The 20,420-nt window shown below is 46.7% G+C and overlaps 2 protein-coding genes across 2 annotated transcripts; both read left to right on the top strand.

Annotated features, from left to right (window-relative positions):
- Positions 1-12,176: 12,176 nt before the first annotated feature.
- Positions 12,177-14,225, top strand: LOC133901306 (transcription factor WRKY19-like). The gene is made up of 3 exons (XM_062342615.1): positions 12,177-12,803; positions 12,932-13,060; positions 13,405-14,225. The coding sequence occupies exons 1-3, from the start codon at positions 12,514-12,516 to the stop codon at positions 13,997-13,999; spliced, it is 1,014 nt and encodes a 337-aa protein (XP_062198599.1). The 5' UTR covers positions 12,177-12,513; the 3' UTR covers positions 14,000-14,225.
- A 4,444-nt stretch (positions 14,226-18,669) lies between these two features.
- LOC133901481 (uncharacterized) lies at positions 18,670-20,346 on the top strand. The gene is made up of 2 exons (XM_062342837.1): positions 18,670-19,074; positions 20,134-20,346. The coding sequence occupies exons 1-2, from the start codon at positions 18,670-18,672 to the stop codon at positions 20,344-20,346; spliced, it is 618 nt and encodes a 205-aa protein (XP_062198821.1).
- Positions 20,347-20,420: the final 74 nt, after the last annotated feature.

The following is a 20,420-nucleotide window of genomic DNA, read 5'->3' as shown; positions in this document are numbered from 1 at the left end:
TATTGACAGAGCAAATTTCGGTGGTATTAGTGAAACTTTTGGTGGTATATTGAAAAAGATATCGTTTTGATAATATATTACTATTTTTCTTAAAGAAAATCTTTTCACTACGTTCATTACTTAGCAAAAGCTTCTTTTTAACCTTGTGCACTAGTAGAGAATGTGAAATGCTAAGTATAAATCGTCTTTCGAAGCACAAAATGGAATGGTGGCATTCTTTGTGCGTAAGGCCTCTTGAATCGTGATTCACAGGCCTAGGTGAGGAGGCAACTATTTCAGACGGACAAACTTTATTTGAAACACACATCCTGTATCTTAATTCTTAAAATGCAACATTTAAGGCGATTTTCATATTTGCCATTGTTTTTGTGTTGGTTTTATGCATTTGCCACTATTAATAGCCCAAATACATAGTTTTCACCAACTTTGTAGTCTTCTATTATATTAGTAATATATTACGTTAATAATCAGCGAATAAAAGAAGCCTCATCCTTTATTCTCAAGGCTTAGAAATTACCATATTAATCAGAGAAAAAAAGTGTAGAGGGAAACAACCCTATATCCCCTCATGGCTTACAGAGTCAACAGAAGAACAAGCCTAAGTCACTGACTAAACCTTCGATATGTTTGGAAGTCTTTGGTATGGTTACCTTCGGTCAAAGGCAAAGGAGGCTGAGTGATGCCAAGGTATCTAGCGACGAAAAGAGTCGAAGGCATCAATGCATGCCGAAGGAACCTAGAGCCAACAATGGAGGATAGGGGTGCCAGCTCGAAAACCACCTTCGTTAGTAGCTCCGCAAACCGGCCCCACCGATAGTACCCAGTAGCAATCTAGCCTAGTTGGATTGTGTATTTATTGTTGTACTCATAGAATATTCAGTAAGTATGAGGGTATTTTGTTAAAGTAGGCGGGAGTTGTTGGGATATGTGCTATAAATAGCCTGAACCTTAGATGTAATATGACATAAACAAGGAGGTGCATGACAATTCCAGTTTACATCTTGCATGGTTCTCTATAAGTCTTCGGGGATCGTACCTTCTGTCCGGCCCTCCAGGCTCCCCCTATCACTTGTTTGGCTTCACATCCACAACAAATGGCATCACTTATGGAGACCTGATCAAGAAGTCATGAAGATGCCTCTGAAGAACAAGACACTAGGCCTCCAAGTACATGAAGCACCAATAATGAAGGCCTCGGTAAACACTTCGTGCCAACACCGCATCCTAAAGCCCTCGAATTTCATGAGCTGCAAGCACAAGACCTTGTCGAAACCCGTGAAGAGAACCAAACAGGTTTTGAAGCAACGTACATTGGAAGCAGAAATGAAGACCGCCTCAACCCAAAAGGACACACCACAATGCTAAACATAGTTTCGCTCACCGAAGCTCATCTCACACAAAATGAGGAGATTGCGCTATAGGTTGAAGCAAAGGCTACCGAGCTTTGCAATGAGCTTGAACGAGAGCGATAAGCAGTGGAGGTACGCAATGTTCAAGCAGCCAGAGAATCACAAGCAAAGGAGGAGGAATGCCAGCGTCGTACCCTGGAAGCAATGAAGGTAGAGTGGGACATAAGCCACAAGATCGCAGTGTTGAAACAAGCAAATGATTCAAGGACATCACACAACAAACCAATAATACCCATTGAAGCACCCAAAGAGGGCATATGTCCAATAGCTTCGGGAGCTCCATGCAAAAACTATGGACCTGCTAAGTCCCTCATGATCGACCCAACTTCACCATTGTCTCCAGGGCTACAAACTACCCCTTGGCCTTCAGGGTTCAAGATGCCAATGTTACCAGTTTACAATGGTGAAACAGATCGTCGGAGTTTGCCATGAACTTCAAGGTGACTATCGAGTCTACTAGAGGCGATAAAACAACAAAAGCAAAAAAAACCTTCTTTCTTGCCATCAAAGACATTGCATGCTCATGGTATACGACACTACCACCTGGGTAAATTTATTAATGGGATTAGCTTCAAGAGGCACTTTTCAACAATTTCCAGGCAATTACATAGAACCAATCACATCGGGTGATTTTCACGTATGCATCCAGGGTCCAAACGAAAGTCTTCATGCGTACGTGAATAAAACCTAAGAAAACTTTGAATATCTCACATGGGCGCCAAGCGTGTTAGCGCTAGGCGCTTGAGCTACTACCCGCTTTGTAGCTAAGGCCACAACCTCCGCAACATCCTTGGCAAATTCTAAGGCCAAGCCACGCCCAGTCAGCTCCTATAACTTTGACACGAAGGCATGTGACGCCCTTTGAGCCACTTTTGACACCTGGACAAAGTCTTCTTTGTTGTCAGAAGGTAGCACGAAGTCCATCCTTTGCGTTTTAGGGCACCGAGGGCAGTGTGCCAAGCTGTTTGGGCACAATGATCCCCATACAGCTTGGCAAAACGATCAAGTGTCAGAGCGACATTGTGGATCCCATCCAAACTTGCATGCACATCTTCGCATGGTCTAGCTTCGACCTTCATGCCTAGATGCCCAAGTGAGTGCCCGAGAGCAGACATCGCTGCCCAGGCGGAACTAGAAATATCACAGCACTCCAATGCCTGAACAACCAATGCTGTCTCGACGTGAAGACGAGCAGCTCTTTCATCCTCAAACTCCTTGGCCACAATGTCATGAGCTACAGCCATTGAATGAAGTTTCATCTAATGTCTTCATTTGATTATGGACCTCCGCAAGCTCCTTCGTGCGTGCCAGTTTAGCATGGGCTTTACCCGCAGCTTCCACTTTAGCTAACTGCCGATGAAGGCGATCATCCATCTTAGCAAAAGCTAGCTTCGCTGCCCATGAAAGGAAAGAGACCTGAATATCAACATTATGAAATATTTGAAAACACCATCACAACAAGAAAACATCAACCAAAGCGAAACAAGCAAAGCGAAATAACGTCCTTGGATGCTAACAATGGATAATGACTCGAAGATGGTGCCCAGAGACAAGCCTTATAGTAGCCGATCCATGTCAGGGGAGCAAAGGTGGTAGGCAGAAGATTAATATTGCCCCGCCAACTCAACAGGCTAAGTCAAATCCTCTAGTGTTAAGTTGAAGGCTGACTGTGAACATGAGTTCTCAAAGACCTAAAGCAGGGCGGGGGACTAGCAGAGATCCATCGTCTCTCTCATCATCATCACACATCTCCATTTCAACGGCTAGTTCGTAGAGAGTACATGTTGCATGTTCCGGCGCCTGTAATGTTGCACATGTTGGACCATCCAATGAGTACAACAAAATATGACCGTTGGGGCAATGGTTAATCTGTGGGGTTGAGATTATAAATACCGCTCCACTCGGCCATTTGAGTGTGCTAGAGCCCAGAGAAACTCGCATACACTTGAAAGACATCCAAGCCACTATAGTTCTTAAAGTGATCATCCAAGGCAGTTAAGTACATGATTAGAGAGTAATTAGTGCTTTTAATAGGCCTAGAGAGAGTTGTGTCTAGGTGTTGCTGTCTAGAGAGGGGATCAAGGAGTGATCCTAGCTTGAACCAAGTGGTACGCCGGCACCTTGGAGTCTTGGTGACTCGTCGGCACCTTAGGCTTTGGTGGCTTAAGCTTGATAACCCTCCGACCTAGTGTGGAGTAGCGGCAGGACTCTTGTACGGGGGCACGGAGACCTTTACCTTGTTGGCTCAAGCTTCGAAGTGAGGACAACGGGAAGTGACCAGAAGAGAGGCTTGTGGTGAGGCCTTGTCTTGGTGGCTCAGTGGCTCTACCCACTTGAGGCCTTGGTGACTCAAGGGTCATGACCAGGTGCCATCTGGGAGCTATAGCTTAGGTGGCTACTCCAATGTGGACTAGAGGTGATATTTATGCCATCGATACCACGGGATAAATATCTCTTATGCCGATTTTGCTCTCTCTACCATCTTTACATTTATGCATTTACTTCTTGCAATCTATCCTTGCATAATTACATTCATAGAGTAGTTTGCTAGGATTGGTCATAGGTTACAAACCTTTCAACGGTAGAGTAGACATACTAGATGAACCTAGAGCATATTTAAATGGAAATTGATATACGTTTATCTTGTGAATTTTTTGGATGAGATTAGTTTTAAATGTCATAATTCACTCCTCCCCTCTTAGGACATCACCGGTCCCTTCAACCTAGCGCCACCGTTGCTGTCCACGCGCGTGTGATTTGAATCTGGGTCGAGCTCGTGATGGATGGAGATGGAGGTGTGGGTGCGCATGTGGGGGGGGGGGGGTGAGTGAGTGATGGGTTGATGGGTGGACAGGATATTGCAAGTGAGGAGGAGGTGATGGACGACTAGCGGTGGCAGCAGTGTAGTCGTATCTAGGACACGTCGCCTAGGCAACCGCATGCTATGTAGATCATGGGGCTGGTGGACGGTTGGCGGGTAAACGGGTATGCCCACTGTGGGTGCTCACGGGTATGCCCGCGGGAGCGATAACTTTGACAAGTATAGGTACGGATATGGGCCAGCATTGCCCGTACCCACCGCACCTGATGGCCATCTCTCATCAATATATAGGCACTACTTTGAGCATAGGGCTAGCAATTGGACCCATGGGTTTAGGTACCCGTGGGCTCTGGACCTAACGAGTCTGGGTTCGGGTTACAATTTTCGCACATGCGTTTGGCAGATCGGGTCAGGCATGGGTTTTGTATTTCGCCTGTGGGCGTCCATAGGTCACCTAGTAGATGCATATGCATTGCATTGTAGCCCAGCCCAATTGAAAAGCCCTACTTAGCTCTAGTCCCGTGTGTTGGCTACCGCACGCTCAATCCCAGCTGCCGCTGGGAGCGGTACGGTGTGCCGGCCGATCGACGGGAGTGGCAGGGCCTGGCAGCCACACTCTAAACCCTAGATGTTGACTGTGGAACTGAACCTGACGGGAGTTTGGGTTTAAGTTTTCACTCATTTAGTAATTCGAGTATGGATCGGATTGGAGCTATCGGGGTTTTGAGTCTTGGACATAATTTTGTTCCACCGGACCGGACCCGACCTAACCCATTATCGGTCCTATTTGAGCATTGGAACTTCAAAAAAAAAAAAAACTTTTGAAGGACATTCAAGAGCTAGGCAAGTATATATCTGTGTAACTTCTACCAAAACTCTCCCAATATTACCCCGGCCTAAACATAATCTATGTATGAAGTATGAACCTATTCGGATATATTTCTATCGATCATGCACATGCACACCAAACACAGCATGGCCACCAAAGATACTGATGCTCACAGCAGTACAGGTTCAGCATGTATCTATTGGAACAGGTGGCTCTCTCTCACACACACATACACGTAATTCGTCCACCATCCCTGAAGTCACCATCTCTCAACGCGTAAAGGGACCTGAAGATTCGGACCACTCCAGTCAACTTCCACTTTACTTCACCAAAAATAGTAATTACAGAATGTGATAACGCAAAAGTGTGAGCTTTTACTGCTGTTATGAATTTTGGTGAATAGGAGAACCTCAAATATTAGGTCATGTTTGTTTCGGATTATAGAAGCTGGATTCTGATCAAAATAAGTTGAAACAAACAGCTGGATTGTAAAAGCTGGATTATGATCACAATCCATAAGCTGAAACAAACAGCTGGTTAGAAAAGCTGGATTGTTACAATCCAACACCCAGATTGTAACAATCCAGCAATCTGCCTTCCACCAGATTATAACAATTCACAATCCAGCTTTTACAATCCAGATTTTATAATCCAACTTTTTACAATCCACAATCTATAATTTGCTTTTCACAATCTACAGCTGAAACAAACAGGACCTTACACTAGTATGATAGTATCAAGCCAGCTGCACTACCTAAATTTATTCTGATAATACTTATGAACCAACAAAGTTACATGGTAATCATACATGTCCATATTCAGAAAAAAATTAATAAAACATGCATGTTATACATGTTACTTTTTTCATCTCAAAATAGATGACGTTTTAGAGTTGAATATAAGTATTAAGTGAACAATAAAATAGTAATCTTATCCTCTTTTAATATCATTTATTATGTGGGAAATGAGATTTGTACTGGGAAAGAAATTACTTAATAGAGAGGTAAAATTAGAAAATCTAGACTAAAGTTACTCAAAATCGTAGCAGTCAACTTCCACTTTGCTTCACCAAAAAAATAATTACAGAATGTGATAACGCAAAAGTGTGAGCTTTTACTGCTGTTATGAATTTTGGCAAATAGAAGAACCTCAAATGTTACACTAGTATGATAGTATCAAGCCTGCTGCGATGGCTAAATTAATTCTGATATTACTTATGAACCAACAAATTTACATGGTAATCATACATGTCCATATTCAGGAGAAAAAATAGTAAAACATGCATGTGATATATGTTACTATTTTCGTCTTAAAATAGATGATATTTTAGAGTTGAGTATAAATATTAGGTGAACAATAAAATGACTATCTTTTTAATATCATTTATTATGTGTGACATGAGACTTGCACTTGGAAGAAAGTTACTTAATGAAGGGGATAAGATTGAAAAACTTATACTAAAATTACCTCAAAATTGTAGAACATTATATATTTTAAACATTAAAAAAGAGACTAAAACGTCAACTACATGAAGTATTTTAAGATAGGTGCCGTTGTTTGCAGGAGGTTAGGATGGGTGCCCTTGCAAGTGGTATTTTTTATAGCAACGGTATAGAATATTTGCATTTGCTAATTCTAGCGAAAGCAACATTATACTTGGACTTGGTGCAAGATAAACTACAAACTTCACATCGGACTTCAAACGACCCTGAATAACGGCTCATCTAAGAAATGTTTGAGAGCACATGATAGAGGAAGCTACCACTAAATCACTAGTTAATGAAGCTTATGGTATCAATGCAACATGCATGGCTGCGGATCATATGATCCTAAAAAACAATTAGGGTATGTTTGATTATCCACATCACAGGTATCTTGGTTTTGTCCATATGTATATTTTTGTAGAGTATATTGTTTGGTTAGTTGCATGTATTGTTTCTCCCTGCATCCGCAGATGTAATTGTATAGTTAGAGTCTAGTTCGATGGATATGTTCTAATCGAGCTTCTCTCTTAAGTTTAGCTCGGTGGATTTATTACATCTACTACAATACTGCAACAGGTCCACTCGTTAGTCTTAGATGCAGAGTCATTGCATCTGCTTATACAATCAACCAAATACATTCACATAATCATTACATTTACAGATATGGAATTATTATATTCATCCATATAAACAATCAAATACTCTTATTTTTAAATTCACTATATCCATCTAAATTACTTCTACTCATTTAGAATATAGCCTGCAACTTAAAAACCCCATATGGACGAACAGACACACCCTTAGTGCACACAGATACCTCTATCGGCTCCGTAAACTAGGTGACAACTGTTTTCAGTAAATTATTACTTCTTGATCATGTAGTTTGTACTTGATTATCGTCCACTGGATCGATGGTCATTGTACGGACAACTGTTAATAATGTGGTTCCTGTTCGGGCGTGCAAAGGGGCACGATTGAATTGGTCAGCATCGTGGGCAACTGGCCTGTAAAAATATTTGTGTCAAGCCAATCTAATTTTATTCTAACAGCGTTCTAACAGCGTCAAGTCAATCGAATTGGTCGGCATTCTAACAACGTTCGGTAAGATGCGCCTATTGAGTTGATGAGTGGGTTAATGGGGTCCTTGTATTCAAAATCCAATTTCATTTCATCCAATTAATAAGTTCAAAACCCACTAATAGTTAGGCAGATTTAATTCAGAATGTTGCAAGCAAATCGTGTAAAACTAGTTTGTATTATTATGATTTCCCAGAATTTTTTTCCCATAGTATTTATGGCCACATTTGGCAGATCAACTTTCATTTCTTTTCTTACAAATACAGATATAACTTACTCCCTTTTACTATATATGGGCAAGAAACAGTATATATTACACTGCCAATTAAAACTTTTAATTTTAAGTCGGATGAAAAAAGTTTTTAGCATACGTAGTAGCTGGTATACACGGCTGATTCTGACCGGTGGTACAAGAGTAAAGATCAACATTGATCAGCCCAGGTTGTACGAAACAACATTTAATGGGACCGTCGTATACCTTACCAAAAAAACTAAACAAGATACTGTCCTTTGTGGGCTCAACTTTGAACATCTGAATTTGTTGCAGTGAACTAACGAACAAAAAAATTGAAGTGTAAATGAAAGAAAACAATATTGAAAAAACTGCAGCGAGTTCATCATTCTACTGAGATTTTCCTACTTACATGTGAAACAAAGTGAAAAGAGTAGGTTAAAGTCTTACACTAAAAACACAAGGACGAACCAAACCCATAAAAAAGTTGTGCGTACGGGCCAAAGCACGTGACTAAATCTTTTCTTCTTCACAAGATTGGCTAACAGAGGGGTCCACCAGTAATACCGAGGCCATTCGCCTAGGAGCGGGCATGATGAGCACACATACCCACACACAGGCACATCTATAATATATATTATCCAGTCAAGATTTCGAGACATGGTCTGAGTACTGTAGCTATATAGCAGTGGGCTCCATATATATGTATATATAGATATACAGATATATATATATATATGTGTATATATACATGTATATACATGTATATGTATATATATACATACAGATATATTTAAACATATAATATAATTTTATTTTTGAAAATTTCAAAAAATATCGAAAGGAATATTAGTTATATTGATAAATCGACTGAAATAATCTAAAATGCAAAGAAAAATATATAAAACTCAAAAAATATGAAACAAATTTTGTTAGTTTTGTATTACTGTTGTCTACGTGCTGAAATTATGTGTATGTATGAAAGTACTACTGTTTTTCCTATAATTAAGTGAATGTGTTAAATATTGATAAATTCATAAATAAATATTAAGATATCCTAAATTGGTGAACTCAATTTTTTAGTCTTCTTTTGCCATGCGCTGTGCAAAAGAAAAAAGGCGCGCTTACTTTTGGGAAATTCCAAAAAATATCTAAAGAAATATTAGTTATATTAATAAATCGACTGAAATAATCTAAAATACAAAGAAAAATATATAAAACTCAAAAAAATATGAAACAAATTTTGTTAGTTTTGTATTATTGTGGTCTATGTGTTGAAATTATGTGCATTCATGAAAGTACTACTGTTTTCCCTATAATTAAGTAAATATGTTAAATATTGATAAATTCATAAATAAATATTGAGATATCCTAAATTGATGAATCTATTTTTTTTAATTTTCTTTTATCATGCGTTGTGCAAAAGAAAAAAGGTGCGGCGTAAGCACACCAATCAGACTAGTATACTTAGTCCTGCTCCTTGTGCGCACACGGGTCGAACCCACACGGATAAAGCACGTGGCCAAATCTATATAACAAGTTTTTCTTTATTTCTAATATGAACAAGACAACGTCATAGCCTCATAGGGTTTAACCAAACATATCTCAAACTTTTGTTTAGAAGTGCCCTCAAGTGAAAAAAAAAAACCCATCACGACGTCACGGGATGTAACATGTGCATATGTACCTTGTACGTGTCCTTGTATAATTCTATATAACTTTAGGGTTTGGAGATCCGCGAAAACTACAGCTATAAGATCTGATATAGATAATGTTTAGCACAATTAAAATTTATGGTATTTTTTAAAAAATATTTATCTGAAAAGCTATTTATAATTTCTGAGAAAAATGGTTAGTTTATGGGTTTAATTTTTAGACTCGTTACATACCAGCTTTTCAGAAAAGTTGATTTCAACCAGCTTATCAATTTTTAGTTTATTTCGTTAAAAACTAGTTTATAAAAGAGTCATAAGTCAATAATAAATTTAATATTTGTTTTAGTTTATCAGTTTTTCTGAGAAATAAAAGCCGCTGATAAGTAGAAACTGACAGAGCGTACACTCGATTCCAAAAGGCACTAAGTTGAGTATACATATTATTCGGTGTGCATGCCTTTTTTTTAGATAATGGAATAAAGTTCCAGCCTCTACCATCCGGGGATGGTACACAGCTGAGCGTCAACCACAAGACAAGCCATAAAGCTCAAGTGCTTACAACAAAGCGGCGAATAAAAAAGCAACAAAGTTTAAGCCCAACAAAGGTGAGCGACCAAACGACTGAAAAGGAACTAATAGCTACGCTTCAATTCGATTCCAGAAGCACCAACCAAACTTTGCAAAGACCGCCATCAACATTGTCTCCAAGTCTCTGCAACCACGCTTGAATAAAGGGCACTCCTCCATCTTATGCAGCAGGGACCACTGTCGGATCCAGTAAGTCGCCCTGAAGATTACCTGTAGATATGTATTAGACTTAACCTTGTTAAAAACCACTTCATTCCTATTCAACCATAAAGCCCAACAGAGTGCAGCAGCCCCCAACAAAATCTAGTTTCGAAGCTTAGGACCAACACCATTCAGCCAAGAACCAAACATATTAGAGAAACTAGTGGGTGGTTGAATTCCAAAAGTAGTGTGCACCGTATTCCAAACAAATCTCGCAAAATGGCAATCAAAAAACAAATGTTGGATAGTCTCAACGACACTACAGAAACAACATTTGATATCACCTTGCCAATTTCTTTTTGCTAAATTATCTTTAGTAAGAGTAACTCCCTTTATTAAGTACCACAGGAAAACCTTGATTTTCAGCGGTACCTTTAATTGCTAAAGTGGGTTTTTATCCCGTAGAACTCCTTGCTTAATCATAGACCTGTACATAGACCGGACTGTGAAAAAGCCATTCTTTGTTAGATTCTATCGAAACAAGTCTGTACCCGGTGTGAGATTGACCGGGACAACTTTGGACACCAAGTCATACCAAGAGTTCAGATTAGCATTTACCAAACCTCTCCTAAAAGATACATTAAGTGGTACAGTCCGTAGGACATTTGCCACCGTATCATCTTTTTTTCTTACAATTCTAAAAAGATTAGGATATGCCTCCCTAAGAGGTTTGTCTCCTAACCAAATATCCTTCCAAAACCTGACTTGTTCCCCACTTTGCACTTTAAAACACCCACCGGCCAAAAAATCATCTTTAACTTTCAAAAGGCCGGACCAAAAATGGGAGTCACCTGGTCGATGCTGCACTTGTGTTAGAGTTTTGTTAGGCAAATATTTCTTTCTTAGAAACCTTTGCCAAACTCCATCTTCATTTATGAGCCTAAACAACCATTTACTCAGTAGGCATTTATTTTGAAGGTCTAGGTTTTGTATTCCTAGACCACCAAAATCCTTGGGTTTACAAAGAACACTCCATCTAGCGAGACGATATTTCTTTTTGTGATGATCATCACATTGCCAGAAAAAACGTGATCGATAGTAATCTAGTTTCTGAAGGATTCCTCTAGGGACCTTGAAAAAAGATAGCATGAACATGGCTAAACTAGTTAGCACTGAATTAATCAGGACCAATCTCCCTCCAACCGAAAGTAACTTTCCTTTCCAACTACTTAGTTTTTTCTAGAACTTATCTTCAATGTCGGCCCAGTCTTTGTTTGATAATTTCTTATGACTCATAGGTATACCTAGATACCTAAAAGAAAAGCTATCTACCTTACAACCAAACAATTGTGTATACTCTTGTTCACAATCCTTGGCTGCAATCGGTGTGCATGCCTAAAGCAAATCTTCAGTAAGGTCCCTTCTAAACATCATGTCTAATTAGATTCATCGTCGCGTTATATATAACCGCAAACTATCCCGGCCGCGTAACATAAAAAGCACCACCAGAGGAACAACAAGAATACTAAAATAAATTGATGAGATGTGCCAAATATCGACCAAACTAGCTTGCAAGTATCTACAACATTTTGGTTCCGACTTTTCCGGGTCCCGTGATGCACCAACAATATTTGGGTTCTCGTTGTGATGCTGATCTTTCCAAAAATGCATCTACTGCCACTGAAGCTAATTCGGCTACCATGCCTCAGCAGGTGTTTTTTAAACAGAAGTAAATTATATAGGATTATATTTAAAAAGAATTTTTAAGATTCTATCCATACTATCGGTTATGTGATCTAATAGCTGAACTAGAGATAAGAGTAAGAGTGAATACGTGTAATTAGAGAAGAGTGAATATTTTATAAGAATGAGTTATATAGAATTTGGTTCCTTCCAAATGAAGGGTCCAAGAAAGTTGTCTCAGAGCCCATCCAGTGTTCCGGCGTGGCACTGATCCACGACCAATCAAGCTCCCCTACGCTCCCCGGTGAAAATCTTGTTCCATCTCCTCCTCCCCTCTCCACCTAGCCGAAACGCGCTTCTTAAGCATGATTTCTTCGCTATATAAGGAGCGCCCCTTCGCTTCAGTCTATCGCCACCTCACCCCAACTCCCCATTTGCCTCTTCCAATTCACACACCAAGAAAATTATTCCTCGAGCAACAACACATTCTTGCCTCCAATTTCGCGACACTATTTTGATCGGTTTCTTGGTTCTCCTGTGTTACCACTCGTTGCAAATTAGTTGGAGAGGAATTTCTTGTTGAGAGAGAGAGAGATGGAGAGCGTGGATGGCAATGGAGGCAGCCAGCTGGTGGTGACGGAGCTCAGCCACATCAAGGAGCTGGTGAGGCAGCTGGAGGTGCACCTGGGCGGCTGCCCGGGCCTCTGCAAGCACCTGGCCTCGCAAATCTCCTCCCTCACCGAGCGGTCCATCGTCATGATCACATCCTCCAACCTCGACGGCGGTCGGAAGCGGTCCGCGGCCGACGCTGGCCTCCCCTCGCCGCTCTCGACGACGCCAACTCTGAGCCCCCTCATCTCCGCTTTCAAGAACACCAAGAAGAGGTGAGAGCTTGCTGAACAAACTGAACCATGTCATGGACTCATTCATGGTCATGGAGCAGTTGCATCTTTAATAATTCAGCTTTTTTTCTTTGTTCAATCAAGTTGCTGAGTGATTTGTGCTTTTGCAGGAAGACGATGGAAAAGAAGAGGCATCAGGTGAGGTTGAGCTCGGCCGGGGGCGGCGACAGCGCGGTCGACGACGGCCACACCTGGAGGAAGTACGGCCAGAAGGAGATTCTTGGAGCCAAGCACCCGAGGTTGGTACATCTAACCAAAAGATTTTTCTTTATTTTTTCTTTCAGAACCCAATCTGCATGTGTTTTCTTCGCGGGAGGAATCGAAATAATTTGCATCTGCTTTTTGGTTTGGATGTTGTGGCTGTCCGTTGCTCTGTTCTGTTCCCAAATTCTTGGCCTCCACTTGTCAGAGATGAACAGTTTGAGACAGAGACAATATTTCATGGGATGGAAACAAAATTTTTCATTTGGATTGGTGATGCTAGCTTGTGCTAACATTGCTCTGAATTCATTAAAAAAATGCATCTTTCGCCTGACAAGATTCGCAATTAGAACATAGAAACTGATCTGTGCAAAATTCGCAGGAGCTACTACCGGTGCACGCACCGCCACTCTCAGGGATGCGCGGCGACGAAGCAGGTGCAGCGCACCGACGAGGATCCGACGCTTTTCGACGTGATCTACCACGGCGCCCACACCTGCGTTCAGAGAACGGCGGGAGCAGACCAGGCCACAGCGGCAACGCAGCCGCCGGAGCAACCACCGGAGACGCACAGCATCCTGCATAGCCTGAGCTCGACCCAGACGGTGAAGACCGAGGGTCTGGACGTGGCGGCGGAGCACCAGGTCTGGAGCGCCACCACGCCCTTCTGCTTCTCCTCGACGCCGGTGAGCGGTTGCCTGGCGCCTGAGCGCAGCCTGTTCCCTGGGCCGGAGACGCCGGAGAACTGGGGCGTGTCCCCGGCGACCTCGGACTCGAACCACGGTGTCTCGCTCGCGCCGTTCGGGGCGGCGGCCGGGGACGCGGACTGGCGGGCACAGTCCGAGCTCCAAGAAGTGGTCTCCGCCGAGGGCATGGACTTCACGGACGAGTTCTTCAACCTTGATCCAAGCATTTTAAGCTACTTTGCCAGTCCTTACGTACCTGATGAAGATAGGGAATCCAAGCAGCTGATATGATGTGACCACCCCTCTCCTCTGGCGTTTGTCCAGGTGCAGAGGAGGGAACAGCACAAGTTATCCTTCTAGGAGATGAGCACAGTGGACGCCCTTATCTCTATTTTTTTATGTTGAAGGTTGTAAATTAGACGGCGTTGTGTTCGAGATGTAAACTAGACAAACATGAATGTTAATAGGTGTAATTTAGACATTTTTCAATATATTGACAGAGCAAACTTCGGTGGTATTTAAATATAGTCACATGGGGAAGGAAGGAGTATCATTGTTTTTTCAATTCCCTCCAAATTTAAAACTTTATGATGCCTATTTTTTCTTGAACAAAACATAAATGTGCCCATCGAAATAGCAAACTAGTGGCAAAAGGATTGGTTTTAAGTGTTAACACTGCCAGTACAAAATATCCCACCTCCAACCAGTACAACCAATTATCGGTAGTTACTGGATTTCTATCATCCATAAATTTGAGTTTGTTTGGATGAAATTTGACTAATTTAAAGAATAACAAATTTGATCAAAATTAGTCCAAACTATATACCAGCTACCAGTATATAGTTACCACATGTGGATGAGAAGGCCAATAATCAGCAACTAACAATGAGGGATCGGATTATGGGGAGTTCCTAAGGCATTTTTCCAGTTTAGATTTGTTTTTTTAATGACAAATCTGTAGTCCGGAGGTTCGCTAGTGGAAAAATAGAGTTATTTCCAACCTTTACCTTTTAGTGAGGAAAGGGGCCCACTAACGCATTTTGTGCACTTGATAAAATCGGTTTATACTCCTTTTAATCGAAAGCTTGACCTTTAATCTCAAAAGAGAAATAAAGCTTTACCTTTTCACTACCTCAATAATTTGAGCCGAGGAAACTAGTTCCTGCATTCATTTATTTCCCTAAAATAGTAGTAATGGTATTTTACGGTCCTGCCACTTACAACAATTTTTATGTTAAATTAAGCTATCTGTGGCGCTTCGAACTGATCAACAATGAGAGAATAAATTATTTTAACGCTGCAGCCACGTTCCTCTCCAGTTTCTTCCTCCCCACTGCTTCCAGATTCCCAAAGATGGGCAATTGCGTCACACATCTGGGACCTTCCAAACGTCATGCTTACGCAAGCAAGCTGCTAGCACTGCACAACCTCAAAGTTAGAAAGCAAGCCAAATATGCCACCGATAGAGACAGCGCGCGCGCCACACGTGACATATTCTCATCCATTTTCGATAACTAATCATTATTGAAAACTCAAGGGATTTATCTCTATTCTGGCTTGGAAAATAAACAGTAATTGGATGCAGACATACTCCACTAACAAAGAGTAATAGATTAGACATCAATTTCGTCATCAACACACTAATTTGATAACTACTCACTTTGTCTTTTGCAAGGCACGCATACAATTCAAAATCATTGGAAAATTACATGGCCACTGCCGACAAAGACAGGCATCCATCGGTCTCATGCCCGTCAAAGAAGTCTACTAAATTATCGGATTTGGTCCAATATGTTTGACCAAATTATCAGGTACAAGTAACAAGTACTTGAGTAGAACATGTCATTGCGAAGCACGATGGCAGCATATATCAAATTGCTTGGCTCATAGCTCGGAGCTATAGCTAGCTTTTGGATCCCTGGAAGGAGGAGGTGGCGTGACGGTGAGATGCTATGGTGGCGGCGGCAGCGACGACATCGGTGGCAACGCTGATAGATACGGGTTTGGCGTTAGCATTGGCCTTGTGTGCTCGATTCTAGCAAAGCGACGACGACGACGTTGGTGTCGATGATGATGCCAGTCCTGCAACATCCACACGGATTGGTGATGCTGTAGTGACGGGCTATTCGACCACATATCTACCAGGGGTGGTAGATGCGCTTTGTCCCTGTCGGAGGATTAACTCCAGTCGCAGGGATCCCGAGAGACCCCTTTTTAGAGATTCGACCGGGGGATGATCCTGAGTATGTTCGTCGGAGAAATAAATGGGAATGAATGCAACGTCCGGTGGTGGTGGAGATGACCTAGTGCAGAAAAGAGTAAATGCACCGGAATTTAGACAGGTTCGGGCCGCACAGGGGCGTAACACCCTACTCCTGTATGGATACTATAACTGTCCTGAGGAAGTCTCTCAAGGATGTTGCTGATTACAAGAATCTTGATCTATCTAAGAGCCTGGGGCTCTTTGCTCTTCGACCTGTCTAGCGCTGCTCACTTCTCAGCCGTGTTCTTGGCTATGCTTGTAAGTCCTCTCTTTCTTTGGTTGCGCTTGGTTTTTTCTCAGCCTCTTTCGTCTGTCTTTTTCTCTTCTGTGCCGCCGGCTGCTCTAATACCCGCTGGCAGCAACGTGCCCCGAACGGGAGGGGGGCACGAGTTCCGAAACACTATAAATGGAAAGGGCGTCATCATTTCCTCTGGGCGAAGTGACCGGGGGTGGAAAATACGGCACACGCCCGGTCATCCATCACCATAAATGCCAGGGCAACGGGCGCCGTGGAGAGGGCCCACCGGGCAGCCGCAGAGCGACCTGGCGTGCCCGCCCTGTCTTGTTCCCCTGCCACAGCAGCGTGGCAGGCGGAACGCCTTGGTCCTTACGACGTTATCCTGAGACAGGCCGGATGGCACGGGACGGGACCCGTGCAATTAATAACCCCACGCCTCTCTGCCAGAACGTGGCAGGAACTGACGATGAGCGCGGCGGGAGCAGTTGGAGGCGACAGGCCACGCACACTCATTAAATGCGGCCTCGAGCCTTTGACTGGTTGACACCTCATCGGTGGACCCCTCGGGGGCCTCCACTAGGGGACCTTCTGGGTCGTCGGGGTACCGAGTGCTCGGGGGTACTGTTCACCTCCCCGAGCACTCTCTCCCGAGAATGCTCCTTCTTGTCCTTGGGGAACCGAGTGCTCGGGGGTACTGTTCACCTCCCCGAGCACTCTCTCCCGAGCACTCTGGTACGGATCCTCGGGGAACCGAGTGCTCGGGGGCTGCCGCATGCAGCCCCGAGCACTCTCTCCCGGAACTTAGCTCTCCTGGTCGTCGGGGGACTAGGGTGCTCGGGGGTGACCGTACACCTCCCCGAGCACTTTCTTCCCGGCACTTGGATTCTGTGGATCATCGGGGAACTGGGGTACTCGGGGGCCACCGACTGTGGCCCCGAGCGCCTTCTCCCGGGACTCGCTCTTTTCTCATCTTGCAGGAGAGACTCCGCGGGATGACGCCATGTGACGGATGGCTGGCCTGGCCTCGGGATTCAGGGACCCCCAGTTCCTGATACACCGACAGTAGCCCCCGGGCCCATTGGCAGGCAATGGCCCAGAGATTGCGGACGAGGCCGAAGCCGGCATTGACGCCATGTGGCGAGCTTTCAGATGGTGGTCCCTCCGGTCCGGGCCTTTGGCACGGCCCAACAGGGAGCCGAACGGACACGCGTCCACACAACTCCCGATGGGTGTGACAATGGAACAGGCGGCGCGTGATGACGGATCAGGCGGCACGCACGGCAGCCGCGCCAATCGAGGAAAATACTCCTGGCAACCGCTGACATCGCACGACCTGTGCGAGATTCGCCTGGCGGTTGCATCGATAGAGGAAATCGTCCCGCCAAGTGTGCTGTGGCAGGGGATGTTTGAAGTCCCTGGGGTATAAAAGGAGGAGGGGAGTGAACCGCCCCCCTCTTTACGCCATCTCGTGATCCAGCCCCTGCTCTCTTTGCGCTCTTGAGCCCTTAGACTCTCTTTAGGCGATCAGAGCACCTTCCCTTCTCCACCGTCCAGATCATCTCCCGCCCTGACGAAATGCCAAGAGCAGGAGGAAACCGCCGCGATAGGACTCCCGACGGCGTGCTGCCGGAGTCCCGCCTGTCGAACGAGGAGGCGGCGGGGAAGATTCGGAAGTTGTTGGTCCCCGAGGGCCAGCAGGGGCCCTTGGTGGTGACGCCGGCGAGCTTCCTGTCGGCGACAAACCGCCCAGGGCGCATCGTTCTCTTCACCTCCTTCGTGGCGGCCGGGCTGGTGCTGCCATTCTCAACGTTCTTCCTCCAGATCCTCGACACTTACGGGATCCAGTTGGTGCATCTCAGCCCCAACTCGGTCGTCATCCTGGCGGTCTTCGCCCACCTCTGCGAGATGTTCGTGGGGGTGCCACTGTCGGTGACGCTCTTCCCGCACTTCTTCGCGCTGCGGCCGGCCGGGAAGAAGAGGGGCTACTCCACCGCGGACGTCGCTGGCTGCTGCAGCTTCCGGTTGTGGGACGGCCTGGGGGAGCAATACATTCCCCAGGTGCTGCGAAGCAAGTGGGAGGAATGGCGGTGCGACTGGATCTACGTTGACGTCGACCCCCACGACAGTCTGACCCTGCCGGAGGTGGCGGCGGAACCCCAGAAGGCAACCTGGGAGGTGCCACCGCCGATGGACGCGCGGCTGGAGCCGGTCCTGGAGCGCATCGCGTTCCTGCGCGATGCCGGGCTCACTTCGGTGATGGTGGTGGCGGACTTCTAGCGTCGTCGCCTGGCGCCCCTGCGGGAGTGGGCCCAGCCATGATGGCTTTACACCGGCCCCGAGGACATCACCCGGACCCAGATCGGCGAGGATTGGGACTTGGGCATGCCGGAGTTGAGGGGCATGCTCCGGGTGGTGACCGGGGTGGATGACCTGAGCCGGGCGGAGCTCCCGTGGAAAGATATGGTGCTCTGCGCCAATCCTGATCGGGTGGCGATTCAGGCGAAGCTGCAAGAGTTCGACGCCCAGCGGTTGGTCGACCGGCCGGGGCACCGGACTGCCGGGACCATCGAGGCCCCCGGGGTGGACGAGGCGGCCGGCGAGGGGGCCGCAAGTGGTCTGACGCAGATTGGTGGCCCGGGCGCCGCAAGCGGCGAGCCGCAGGCCAGCAGTAGGGCTGCTGCGGGCAGCAACCGTCGCACCGGAGTAGGAGGCACCGCCGGCAGCGGGGCGGCGACGGCGCCGGAGGATCGGGGAAAGCGCCCCTGGCTCTTTATTCCCGTGCCGGAGTCCCCGCTGTCACCATTGCCAGGCGAGGGGGGAAACCAGGACGGCCAGTCGTCCAGCGCGGGGCCGTCGTCGGGGGCGGTATCTGCGGTTCTGGAACCGCACTTTGGTCTGCTTGGGCTCAATTTGGCGCCCTCGAACCACGCGGCGGCCCCGCAGAGCCCCCGGCGGAAGAGGAGGAGGGAGGACTCCGGGCCAATGCCGTCGAGCCCGGAGTTCAGGATTCCGGCAGCAAGGTGGCAGTACCGAAGACCCATAGCCACGTAAGTTTCGTCCTCCATTCTTTCCTGGGCGTGCTTTGCCCGGACTAAATTCTGAGTTTTGATCCCATTCCTCTCTTGCAGGCCGCCTACGGGCGCCGCCGAGGGCCAGGGGCGGCCGGAGGCACCGAGGCCGGCGCCAGCCCTCGAGCCAAGCGCGCCCAAGCCGAGTGCACTGGCAGGGCCAGGGCAGGCGAGCGCGACGGTGGAGCTAGGGCCAGCGGACGCGGCGGTGGAGACAGAAACGCAGCCGCCGCCCGAACGTTTGGCACCATCCGAGCCCACCCCGAGCGCGCCGAGCGCGGGGCGGGTGATCGCGTGGCAGTTTTCGGGGACCCCGAGCCCCCCGGAGGAGGCTCGCAGGGGACCAAGCGCCCAGCCGCCGCCCAGCCAGCCCGCCGACCCTCTCCCAGTTGTGCTTGGGAGCGCCCGGGAGGTGATCGGGCGGCTGGAGGCGGCCGTAGCGGGGGAGATGACGCAGTGAGAGGCGGAGAGCGCCGCTCTGGCCACGGAGAGAGCGCAGCTTACCGCGGCTTGGCATGTTTTCGACTCCCGCCTTGCCACGGCGCGCGCCGCCAACGAGGACGAACAGCGCGCAATGGAGGAGGGGCGGAAGGCCTTGGAGGAGGCCCGCGCGGAGGTTGCGCGTGAGCGGAAGGCTCTGGAAGACGCCCACGTGGAGGTCGCGGGAGCGGGAAGACGCCCCCGCCTGGCTAAGGCATCGCGGCAGCAGGCTGCCGATGCCCTTGCCAGGTAGAGGCAGGCGCAGAAACTGGAGGAGGCAATGGTGAACCGCGAGAGGGCAGCAGAGGCCTTCCAGGCCGACCTAGCTCGCCAGAAGGGTGAGGTCGACCGAACTCGCGCCGAGCTCCAATACTAGGTGGAGGAACTCCAGCACGTCGAGGGGGAGCTCCAACACCGGGAGGAGGACGCCGCGATCCGGGAGACCGACGCCGAGATAACGGTGGCGGACTTGGACACCCGGGAGGATCTACTGGCCCACCGGGAGGCAGAGGCTGCCGAGGCGGCGACGGCCATTGCTGCTAGGGAGGAGCGGGCCGCCAAGTCCGAGGCAGAGCTGGCTGCCCGCTAGCAGGCCCTGTCCGTCCTAGCGGGGCAGGTGAAGCTGGCTGAGGCCCAGGCGCCCGGCGCTGGCTCTGCCGGTGC

This window comes from Phragmites australis, chromosome 20 (genome assembly GCF_958298935.1).
Source record: "Phragmites australis chromosome 20, lpPhrAust1.1, whole genome shotgun sequence".
In the NCBI taxonomy this organism is placed as follows: Eukaryota; Viridiplantae; Streptophyta; class Magnoliopsida; order Poales; family Poaceae; genus Phragmites; species Phragmites australis.
This window is presented reverse-complemented; position numbering and strand designations above follow the sequence as displayed.